Raw genomic sequence first — 12457 nt, 5'->3', positions numbered from 1 at the left:
TGGAAAAGTCCTAAACTAAAACGACACGTTAAAATTACTCTTTAAAAAATTAGTGGAAAGTTCACAATTGAAAAGTGTAAATACAAATTCTGCCCTATGGGAAAAAAGCCCCCAGGCGTTATTGCATATGACACGGAGACTTGAATACCACGAAGTTCTGCCCAAAATATTAAACGGTTGCTCTTGGATATTGAAACGAGTTCTTGAATCGTATTCAGAAGATTTATAGTTGGGCATGGGCGGATAGAATGAGATAAGCCGTCTTGATTTCCAGAAAGATCATGCCAGCAGAGTTAAAAACACGCGCAATGTCTTGCAAACTTCGAGTACGGTTTCACTTTAGAAGCAGGCATATGAGACTGATGAAAATAACTAAAGACATACAGGATGATAGCTAGATCGTGTTATTTCAAGATTTATCAGTGACTGTATCAGACATTATTATCGCCATTGGAAGATGGATGGGATGGAGGGCTAGATAAAAATGGGAAGAGGGCCATATCTTGTTATGTCAAGCCTTAACAGCGACTGTATCAGACATTACCGCCATTGGAAGATGGATGGGATGGAGGGCTTAAAGATGTCATAGACGATTAATCGGGTCATTAGCAACAATGACCAATTATATATTTTGAATTTGTTCGCCCCGAAAGGAGTATTTATTCGTTTATAAAGTAAGCAAACTACTCTGGCAAAACTCAAAATATTTAGTTCAAAATCAAGTTAATATTATATTATATTTGTGAACATGAACTATAGTAAAATGTAATTCTGTTACGACAATCCTTTAAGAATTAAAAACAGATGGTCATACGCATGCATTTTTTTAACAATATCAAGCACATAAAGCGAGCCATTTAGAATGATCACTTAATAGCCTTCAAAATATCCTTCAATGCGCTGAGACACTAGTGTTGACGTCATTTTAGGACGCGTTTAGGAAGTGTGCACAGATGGTTCTAGGATTTTTCATACTGTGACGCTCCCAGAGTAAGAAAAAAAAGACGCCCTTGGGGATCGTGATCAAGGCTGAATTAATATTAGGACTAGGACATCACAGTCATTAACATATTAAAGAATAAACCTTGATATTTCCAAGATGCATCACTGACTCAAACCATATAAGAATATTTTACCATTCAACTATTCGCTTTATCTAGAATCAATGAGTGAAAATATGGAAAATATTAAGCAGTGTGATACGAGGTAACCGGCGATATTCACGGGTCGACTTACATAGATAAATAGAAAAAAGATACGTAAGGAATGGGAAAGTAATGAGTGGTCAAGCAGTAAGATTTAGGGCAAGCATTTTCAAAGATTGTACAAAATTTAGATATCAATAAAATATATTAGATGCCACCAAGAATGCACTTCAGGCAAAATGTTGAGATTTCTCGTAAAATTTCTGTACATATTACAGACAAAACGAGATGTCAAAAGTGTATGTGCAAGAATCGTAGTGCGAGCTAAAAAGATGAGGATATTCAAAATTTTGTCACCCTGCTTCATTTTTATAAGGGTGAGGAGGGCAGGGTAAATTTCTCATTTGCAAACTCTAACAGACCCCTTGCATGTGACGTCAAAGCAGCTCGAGCAGGTGGACAAAACAAAGGAATTCCAATCTCCTGAGAATTGGAACCAATTTTTTGTCTCCCAGATTGAGCTGCATTCCAAAGTTCTGCAAGGGGTCTACAACATCGTTTTGTTTTGTAAAAATATTTGTACAAATGTACAAATGTTTCCTTGCATGGATAGATACAAATTTATAGCTAGTGTACCTAAATTTTTAAAAGTAAACCCTACTTTCTAAATGGACAAAAACGAGACATTTTAGTTGTACGTGATGGATGTACCACGTCCCCTAATGACAGGGGAGGATTAAAATATGATACTAAACCTATTGGATTTTGGTCATGACTTTTTTTGACGTGGTTTTTCCATCGTAGGCGAGAGACCAAGTCGTGATTGAGCCATTTTGCCTCTTAATCTCATAATTTCCCAATAAATTTCAGTAGCTTTGGAAAAAATGAAAAAAAAGTGTTGTTAGTACAGGAAAGGTGTTTGTTTGTAGACCAAAACTTGCCAGGAAAACATAGAATGTGACATTTGAATGGCATATTACTTTTCCGTAATTGAGGGCTTAGCAAAAAAAAATGTCTCAAGTTGTGGTTACTTGGTGCAACATTGCGCTCAATATTGCATGCAAACGACGTTGCCACTAATATCAGACGAAGCAATTTGCTGCACGCAATGATGCTGAAGTACAAAACGATCCTACTTCAGCAATGTTGCCTGCAATGTTGCGCGCAATGTTACATCGCGTGTATTCGCCTTTAATCAAGCAATGCGAGGAAATTTAGATTGGTATTCAAAACTTGACTGTGTTTGGATACAGGCAGAACTAAAGCTTAAATCTTTATAGAAAACGAATGCCATAATGTCATGAACACTAATTATTAAACAATCTGAATCGTGGAATAGAACAAGTGCGGTAGCCTAGCACAAAACTAAGATGTTAGGATGAGAATAAATGCTTTGAACCCCGTTTGAACCCAGTTTGCTTTGAAGTGTGATCGTCCAGTTGAGTGTAGTTTTGAGAAAGACTGTTGTTGTTGGTGACTTACAACCTGAGCGAAAGTCATCTTCAGAGTCCAGTGAAAAAACGAAGATGATATGAGATTTAAGCAAGTTCTAGAAGATTTGCATAAAGATTTTTAAGCGACACAACCTAACAAGTAATTCTACCCAAGATTCTCGCACGAAGCCATCCGTTTGGGGTTTATGTTGTATTGCGCAAGTCTTCCTTTAAAAATAACGACAAAAAAAGAGTTTTGCTTACCGTCAGCTTTGACCAAACCTCGTTGAATGTACCGAATATAAGTATAAAAATCACAAACAGCAGCTATCTGTGGAGAAAAAACGAGCATCAACATCATCCGTTACCTTATCACTACGACTGCGCCTCACTCTAATTTATACATCTTAAACGATGGTTCACAGACGAAGACTATTTGCACATCATTAAGCATGAAATTTTAGCTTGTTTTGAAGAGCTTTTTTCCAAGCTGATGCTCATAACCTAAGGCGGGCTGCGAACTAAGCTGCAACTTCACAACTTTTTGACTTATCAAAATGTAGTTTCCATTGTGACGTTTTTAACTGATACCTATGACGTTACGCACACGCTCGTCCCAGACTTTCGACCAACAGGTTCGCGTGGGAACTGGAGTTTGATGGGACATATATAAGTCGAAATTGAAAAAGTAAAATGCATGCACAATTACGAATCGGATAATATGCAGCATACAGGCAGTGTTTGTGTACTAGTATTATCTTTGCTGTCTACAACTACCAGCTATTTCATTTATCAACAGTGCGTGACAAACTGATGCAACGGTATTTGCGCAAGCAAAAATTATTTTTCAAACTCCACATTACTTGTTTTGTTACTTAGCTACATGCGCGCGTCGCTAATGCGACAAATTAAGGCTTATTGTGACGTGTAATTCTGTTATTGTAACGCCATCTGCGCACTCAAGAATCAAATAGTTCAGTTGAAATCAAGATTCATTATTTTGTCGAACTTGAAATTTTTAATAACTTTTTGCACTCTCCGACACAAACGACACACTGAAGAAAACTTATGGTAACGGGTTGAACACAAACGGCACACTGGAGAAAATTTGTGGTAACGGGTTGAAACGTTTGCAAAAAAAGTCGCTAGAACTTCAGTTGGTGCTTTTTCACGCTTTAACAGGACCTTCTTGAAAATCACATTTATAAGTGAAGAAGCTTCTTGTTAAAATATGAATGTAAATAAAGAGAACGGCAATCGTTAACGTTTTGAACTTGTGTTCGCGTTATCATCCTAGCGTCGCCGTACAAGTCTTGCCGTCCTCATGAGTAAGGTTTCTAATGTCATGTCAGAGACAATAAATTTCAAAACATCAAGAATTTCTAATAGCTTTGTTACTAGACTGCGAACAGTCCCTCTATTTCCCTTGGTCACTGTCTGTCTGTCTGTCCGTGTCGATTAGCCGAGGAAGATTGGTTACGAGTCCAGCCCCCTCCCCCGGGGACTTTTGACTGGTAACCAATATTCCTCGGCCAATCAACACGGAAAGACAGACGGACAGTAACAAAGGGAAATAGAGGGACTGTTCGTAGTCTATTTTGTTACACACCCTATCTCTGCTGCTTCTACAGATGTTTAGCCACTCCTGGTTGTCTGATATTCTTACACGATGACGACAAAACCGTGAGGTTCCCGTCAGAGCACATTTCCTACAAAAAGCAATAAGATATTCAATTTGATTCGAGAAAAAATTATCACAGTCTTCAAATCTCTTGAAACTTTTGCTAAGATATGGAAAGATTTTGTAACCATAATATTCCTATTTTGATTTCTTTTTTCTTTTCTTTTTTTCCTAATAATATTTTGCGTACATTATAGTAATGGGCCCGGTTATTATAATTTTGTTTATAATAATGGGTAATAATAATGGGTTATAATAATGGGGAAGTAGTCTCAGTATACATTGTTTCGTAGACTAGTTTTATTCTTTACAAACCTTTCGTATCACTAAAAACAAATCTACCAACAAACAAACAAGACAGGAAAAAGAAAAAAGAAAAAAAGAAAAAAAATAGGAAGGAAAACCATACTCATAATAAAGATATTTGAATTTACTTTTCACCTACAGTATACCTGAAGATTGGCTTCGACCTAATTTCCTCCATTGATAGTACATTATTTTCAATGGCATGATGGATAGCGATGGCCAACTAAATGTACGAAATAAAACAGGGAAAATATTAATAACTAGAAAATGACAGGCTAAATTTATACAAGAAATAACAAATATACTAATAACAAATAAAAAAGAATGGATAAAACAAAAAATATGTAGTAGCTGTTAATCTTTTAAATATGGATAAATAGATGAATGGATGGATGGATGGATGGATGGATGGATGGATGGGTGGGTGGGTGGGTGGATGGATGGATGGATGGGTGGATGGATGGATGGGTGGATGGGTAGATGTATGGATGGGTGGGTGGATGGATGGATGGATGGATGGATGGATGGATGGATGCATGGATGGATGCATGGATGGATGGATGCATGGATGCATGGATGCATGGATGCATGGATGCATGGATGCATGGATGCATGGATGCATGGATGCATGGATGCATGGATGGATGGATGGATGCATGGATGGATGGATGCATGGATGGATGGATGGATGGATGGATGGATGGATGGATGGATGGATGGATGGATGGATGGATGGATGGATGCATGGATGGATGGATGGATGCATGCATGGATGGATGCATGGATGGATGGATGGATGGATGGATGCATGGATGGATGGATGGATGGATGCATGGATGGATGGATGGATGGATGGATGGATGGATGGATGGATGGATGGATGGATGGATGGATGGATGGATGGATGGATGGATGGATGGATGGATGAATGGATGGATGGATAGATGGGCAGGTAGGCAGATGGATGGATGGGTGGGTGGGTGGGTGGATGGGTAGATGAATGGGTGGGTGGGTGGGTGGATGAATGGATGGATAGATGGGCAGGTAGGCAGATGGATGGGTGGATAAAAGGATGGATGAATGAGCACTGTACCTCTTTATTTGTAAAGTCCAAACAAGGTGCCACATTCTCTACACATATTCTATTAAGGAACGGCTGGTCATGTGACATAGAATTCTCATCCATCCACTGTAAAAACTCTCTAAACATTATAGCATCCACCTATCATGCATAAGAAGAAACACACTTAGCCCATCAATCCAAAGACATTAAAGAAATTTCACAGATGCATTTACAGGAAAGCATGGATGGCATGCACCACTAATGTGCCGCCTACCAATACAACCTGGGTTCGAGCCCAGCTCAGCTTCATATGCGAGTAGAGTTGTCTGTTGCCTTAAGGTTTTTCCTCCCTCCACAAAAATCTTCTAAATTCTAATTCAATCTATTGCTGCATTATCAATTGGGTTGCATATCTTGTTGGGTTGCATGTTACACCCTCCATCTTGGAGTGGTGAATGCACAGAAGATAACCAACAAGCAAGTCTACTCGCAAATGACATCAAGTCTAGTAGGATTTGAGCCGGTGTCACATTGGTGAGAGGTGAGCACTCTCACCACTACACAGCCTGTGCTTATAAAGAGCAGGCTACCAAAAAGATGTTGTTTTAAAACCAAGTTTCCAGACCCAGTCAACCCATAGAGTAAATCATGAACATCCCTTAAATAGAAAAAAAGAATTGCCTCTGGTTCATTTGGGTTGTGAAAATCCCTTGGTCTCTTTCCCTTACACCGACCAACATTTTTAGGTACAGCAGCATCACAGTCATATGAGCCACAGTCAGAACAGGGGGCAAGGTTTTCTTCACTATGCCGTCGACGCCAGCTCTTAGGATTGCCTGGAGTTCTTGATGTAACAAGAGTTTTAAGGGCATTCACTTCTGCTTGTAACAGGTCCACCTAGAATGGAAAATGGGAATTGAAAGATATTTTAGTTTATACCATTTCATATCAATTTGAAATACTGACTTACATGTATGTTCATATATAAAGATGATGAATGTTTTGAGTGAGAATAAAAAAGTCTTAGACTTTTTAAAACTTGTTTTCCACTTCTTCCACATTTTCACTTTTAAACAATGGTACATAAATGGTGCACTTTTTGTATGAGTGGGAAACAATTCAGTAAATTCATATTTATACTTAAATAGCTGTGCATAATTCAGGGAAGCCACTGTGTGTTAGCAAAATTATTGTCCCACACATGCATGTAGTAAATTTCCCACACATGAAAGAACTGCTATTTGGAGGCTTTACACCATCATGTAATGGCAGCCATAACTGGAAACAGGAAGAAATGAGTCTGGTCTAATTTGATTCACATGAGAAATAATTAGTTTCCCTGGGGAAAATACTATTGCTGTGCTTCCTGTCAAACTGTAGCTGCCATCAGGTGATAGTACAAAGCCTTTATAACATGAGTTACCTTGTTATTTGCCTCTATTAATTTTTTCTCTGCGCTATCTTGTTTTAGTCTTGCTTGGTGGACCATTCTATGTGCTTCCTGTTCAATTGAAAAAAATCCATACAGTAATTACAACACCACAGTTGGTTATGCAGAATTTGTTTTCAAGAAATGTGTAGTTCCAGAAATTATCCATACCCACCCCACAGAGGAATCGGGGGGGGGGGGGGGGAATGGGGGGGATTGGGGGGGGGGGGTAGGGGATGGGGGTCAGAGAAAGAATAGAAATTAAAAAGTTCGTATGAAAGAAAATTGGAATTTCCCGAGGTGGTGGGTCTTTGAACCATTTTCCTCCAGTTCCTCGTGGTATGTCCTCTTATTTCACCATGGTTTTGTCATGTAGCAGTCAAAATGTAGTGGACTCACAAGGCATAGCCGAGGAAGTCTAAAACATATTTTGATGGCTAGATGACAAAAAAAGTGGTAAATAAGAGGACATACCAAGGAAAACTGTAGGAATTTTTTTTAACACAGGAAATTAAAAATTTCACTACAAAAAAGGGTAAAATTTGAAAGAAAAACAGGGTTTCAAGTGTGCATGTGATTAGCTGGCCCAATTTATTGGTGTGTCCACCTCTTTCTCCAGGCTCTAGACCAATCAGAAAGCAAGAAAATTAAAAATAATGGTAAAAAAATATTCCTTCTTGAGGGGTATGGATAATTTCTCGAACTACACAATGATAAATGTATTGGAAGAAGATAGTTGTATGTACCTGAAACAAGCTGGCAGTCAGCTCCTCTAATTCTGATTCCAGTTCATTTCTTACTCTAGAAAGCTTGTCACACTGTTCATCTTTAAGCTTCAGTTCCTGAAAAATAATGAAGATTTTAGATGATTTTGGTCAGCCCAACAAATTTAGGTTGTTTAAGGGTTCGATCTGTGAGTTAGCCATCTTGGTTGATCTAACTAAGTTTGAACTGGATCTTATATTACCTGTTGTGCTAGATTTAGTTCTTCTTTGAGTCGTTCATAAGCATGTGCTTTGACTTCCGCCCTACTTGGTGTCACATGACCATTGTGGGACTGTGACGAGAGCCGATCATCGGATACACATACGCTATAAAGAAATCAAATACTGACATCAGATATGCAATACCTGATTACATCACATTGATAAGGAAGACTATTGGTACAGAAAACCTTTTGAAATTACATTCCCACATCTTCCCTTATCCCATAGTTTACCAATCCCACCCCTCCCCCCCTGCCTCCCCCAACACGCAACCCTGGATTCCCTACGTAGGTATCTACGCAGGGTATTCAGGGTTATCTCTAATGTAGGGTCTAATGTTTTCAAATTTCAGACCACATTTTATTTCTTTAATTGTTTCTCTTAGCTAGTTTTGGGCATATACGAAAGTGACATGTAGAAGCCACTACATGAAAATCGAAAGAGTATAAAGCATAGTGCTATTGGTTATTGCTAAAATGTGTACAGTACGTATAGGTGCATGGTGTCTGTGTGAGGAATAATGAAAAATGCTCGAATGTGAACTTTATCTCATAACTCAAACAGAGCAGAAGTAGAGTTATATGTATGTATATTATATATATATATATATACATATATATATATTTAACTTAAAGTCAAGTTTTTAATAGGTCTACACATTTTTACAGTAAAACTATATTTTTTCATGTTCAACATTTTCAAAATGTCTCTTTTAGAACTTGTACAGGGCCCGGTTGTACGAAGCCTGGATAGCGCTATCCAATGGATTTAATCTTATCCAGTGGATAAATTTATTGGATAACAGCATTGACTTTTCCACTGGATGAGTATTTATCCACCGGATGACGCTATCCAGGCTTCATACAACATGCTGGACCCTGATGTTTAGGCCATGCTTGAGGCAGGTAAGACTAAGTAAAGAGTAAAGGGAACGTTTGAAAAGGAAAGGGCATATGTTTTATGCTTTCATGTATCTTTAACATGAAGAATTTAGGATTTTAATGGCCTATTAAAAATTTGTATCAATTGACATTCGGGGCTATACTTGAGACAGCCTCTTCATAACAAACTTCAAAAAAAAGTTTTAATATCATCTTTTTAACCCGAAGCAAAAATGCTGAAATTGGAGTTTTTAGTAGCGTAACTTGAAAATGACAGTAGAGTTTTATGGTTTAAAAGTACCGTAAATCCTCTATTTAGCCCCCGGGGGGCTTATTTATTTCAGTCACGTTTGAGGGAGGGCTTATTGGAGAGAGGGGGCTTAATTAAGAGGGGGGGCTTATTGATTTAGTCGAAACGCAGTAAGTTGTACGCTGTCAGGATGTAATATGATTGTAACTCATGATTACACAATACTTATGATCGTAAATAGGATTAAACGGAAGCATTACTATTGACCGTCTTGCATAATCTGTAGTGATGTACATGGCATTTTTATTATTTGATTCACCTGTGTTAGTCTCTCAAGTATAATTTAGGATTATTGTGAATAGCAAAACTAAAACACGGTAACACATTTAATCACTACACGTGATTCTTTAGTTGTGAAGGGGGAGGTGAGGGAGGGCTAAAAAGAGAGGGGAGGCTTAACAAATTTCTTCCTTTAAAAAGGAGGGGGGGCTTATTAGAGAGGGGGGACTTATTTGAGAGGGGGGGCTAAATAGAGGATTTAGGGTATGTCTTAAATGTACTGTAACGACTTCTACTCAACATAAATTCTTGAATACACATGTTTGAATTATTGTAAAAAATATTCCTGTCTTGTAAATTGAATGTAAAGATCTAATCTATCTAAAAAACCCACAGAGTCTACTCTAGACTAAAGTACATTTAAATAAACCATTTGTGGCGACTGGGATGTCAGCTGATAATGTCCAACGAAGCTCCGAGGGAATATGTGATATATTTGGGTTTATTCATTTTATAACAAATGAAAAAGATTACACTAACTGATCTAGAGAGGATTCAAAATATTGCTCTCTCAAGATTCTAATGATTGGACATAAATCATATGATTATTTTGGGAAATATTTATCCTGCAGGTGGCCGGTCTGAACCAATGACAGCCCATGCGCAAAAAATGCATATTATTTGGTTTTAGTACCATTTTATACTTGAATATACAGTAGAGTTTCGTGCACTATGATTCATCTTGCTGCTTGGTAAAAAAAAAAATCACTGATAATCCACTGTCTTAGGCAAATAATCGTTGAATAATCAAAGATACAGCACCCTTCAAAATGAGGGAGGACAAATGTTTGCTATTATTAGCTTTTCATCACTAGATCTCAATTTATATGTGTGTTATGTGTGCATTCCTAACCTAAATAATTGAATCCTTAAATATCAAATTTCCATTGATTAAATTTCACATTTCAGACATTTTTTCAAAAAAAACTTATAATTATTATATCAAGCACTCTATGATAACTTTTCCCGAGGAATGAAAAACAATTTTCTACTAGAAATTATGTCTTTTGATTAAATTATGCAAATGATTTCAATTCATGAATATACAAAACGTGCCAAAAAAAAATGTTGACATGTCACGCATAGAAAATGTATTTTACATAATAATTTATCAAATCACTTACCTGCCATTAATAAATATATCATTGTCAGAATCTACACTTGCTTGGGAATTCAGTTCTTTTTCTCTTAAAGACCCTGTTTTCTTTTTAATCTTTGCTTTAGTTTGTAGAGACATGTTGCTACAAGTTCGAGGTCGAATGCTTGAACCGAAAATATCAGGTTCACTTGTTGAGCGATCTAAAGACCCTTCGGGGATGCCAAGAAACTCTGAATCCATCGTTTATGAACCAAAACAAATAAAACTATCGTTGAAGGCAGTTAGAAGTAAACCAAATGATAGTAAATATGGATGAAAGGATAGAAAAGTAGTTGTAATTTGTAAAAAAAATCCAGGAAATTCCTCAACGTAAACAAATGTTCAAGAATCTTCCGAATTATTCCACAAATGGACTTTTAACTTGTCATTCGTAGATATTCAAACCATTGCAGACACAACCAGCGTCTTGTGGGTTTAAGATCATTCGGATTAAGACCCCAGATCTGATTAAAAGGTTTGGAGTATTTAAAGCTTAAGGATATTTTTAGTTCTTCAAATCAGCAGATGGACAAATGGCCATTCAGTAACCACAGATCTAGATCATCTATCACTCCGATGCCTCTAGAAGTCCAGATATAAAAACCTCTTATAGTGCTCAAACTAATCATGAACCACGTATGGTAGATATTAAATCTTTAGATGGACTTGTTAAATCTTGAAGAAAGTAATTTTAACTTCAATGCTCTTTTGAATTCGACCTGCTTTAGTTTGAGCTGGTTTCGAAATACGACTTTTTTCCCAGACCAAATTCTTCCTCAGACGTCGTGTTACCTTGAAAACGAGAAGTTTACATGACTGACAACCTTGTCCTATATAGGATATATGAAGATATTGTGAACTTTTAACACAAAAACACCAACAAAAATCACATTGTTTAGATGAGAAGTTGTATCAGCAAGTAACAGGATCAGACTTCCATGGTCCAGTGGGACTGGGGACCATAGCGTGATTTCAAAACCGGACCATTCGGAATTCGGTCGGTCTCGATTCGGCTTTAGATCGGATATCACAACTTTTTCCAGTTTTCAATTTCTTCCATTGATGTTTCCCTTGTATGTATTTCCAGAAAAGTCTTTCTCTATTTCTCCCATTATTTTAGTATCCCATGATGTATGCTCATCCAGGATGTTATTCCAGGATGCATACCCTCTCCTTCTTATTTATCCCATGATGCATGTCTCTCTCGTTTTGGAATCCCATGATGCATGAAACCCTTCAATATGGTATCCCATGATGCATGCTACCCCTCAATTAATATGGATGTCCCTCCCATGATGCATTTTGTTCGATGCATGAAACCCTTCAATATGGTATCCCATGATGCATGCTACCCCTCAAATAACATGGATGTCCCTCCCATGATGCATGAAACCCTTTAATATGGTATCCCATGATGCATGCTACCCCTCAATTAATATGGATGTCCCTCCCATGATGCATGAAACCCTTCAATATGGTATCCCATGATGCATGCTACCCCTCAATTAACATGGATGTCCCTCCCATGATGCATGAAACCCTTCAATATGGTATCCCATGATGCATGCTACCCCTCAAATAATATGGATGTCCCTCCCATGATGCATGAAACCCTTCAATATGGTATCCCATGATGCATGCTACCCCTCAATTAATATGGATGTCCCTCCCATGACGCATGAAACCCTTCAATATGGTATCCCATGATGCATGTTACCCCTCAATTAATATGGATGTCCCTCCCATGATGCATTTTGCTCTCATATTAGTATCCCATGATGCATTACATGAGGTGCATGACGTCAT

General features: G+C 37.7%; 1 protein-coding gene across 1 annotated transcript; it reads right to left on the bottom strand.

Annotated features, from left to right (window-relative positions):
• Positions 1–689: 689 nt before the first annotated feature.
• Positions 690–11584, bottom strand: LOC116300232 (guanine nucleotide exchange factor for Rab-3A). The gene is made up of 10 exons (XM_031709057.2): positions 10638–11584; positions 8025–8148; positions 7804–7899; positions 7052–7129; positions 6310–6525; positions 5659–5787; positions 4712–4788; positions 4188–4287; positions 2843–2909; positions 690–2018 (listed from the first exon to the last, which is right to left on the bottom strand). The coding sequence occupies exons 1-10, from the start codon at positions 10850–10852 to the stop codon at positions 1915–1917; spliced, it is 1206 nt and encodes a 401-aa protein (XP_031564917.1). The 5' UTR covers positions 10853–11584; the 3' UTR covers positions 690–1914.
• Positions 11585–12457: the final 873 nt, after the last annotated feature.

This window comes from Actinia tenebrosa, unplaced genomic scaffold (assembly GCF_029948245.1).
Source record: "Actinia tenebrosa isolate PJP-AT-01 unplaced genomic scaffold, QUT_ActTen_1.0 PGA_scaffold16__25_contigs__length_10494907, whole genome shotgun sequence".
NCBI lineage: Eukaryota > Metazoa > Cnidaria > Anthozoa > Actiniaria > Actiniidae > Actinia > Actinia tenebrosa.
The sequence above is the reverse complement of the archived record's forward strand: the minus strand, read 5'-3'. Positions and strand labels throughout refer to the sequence as shown.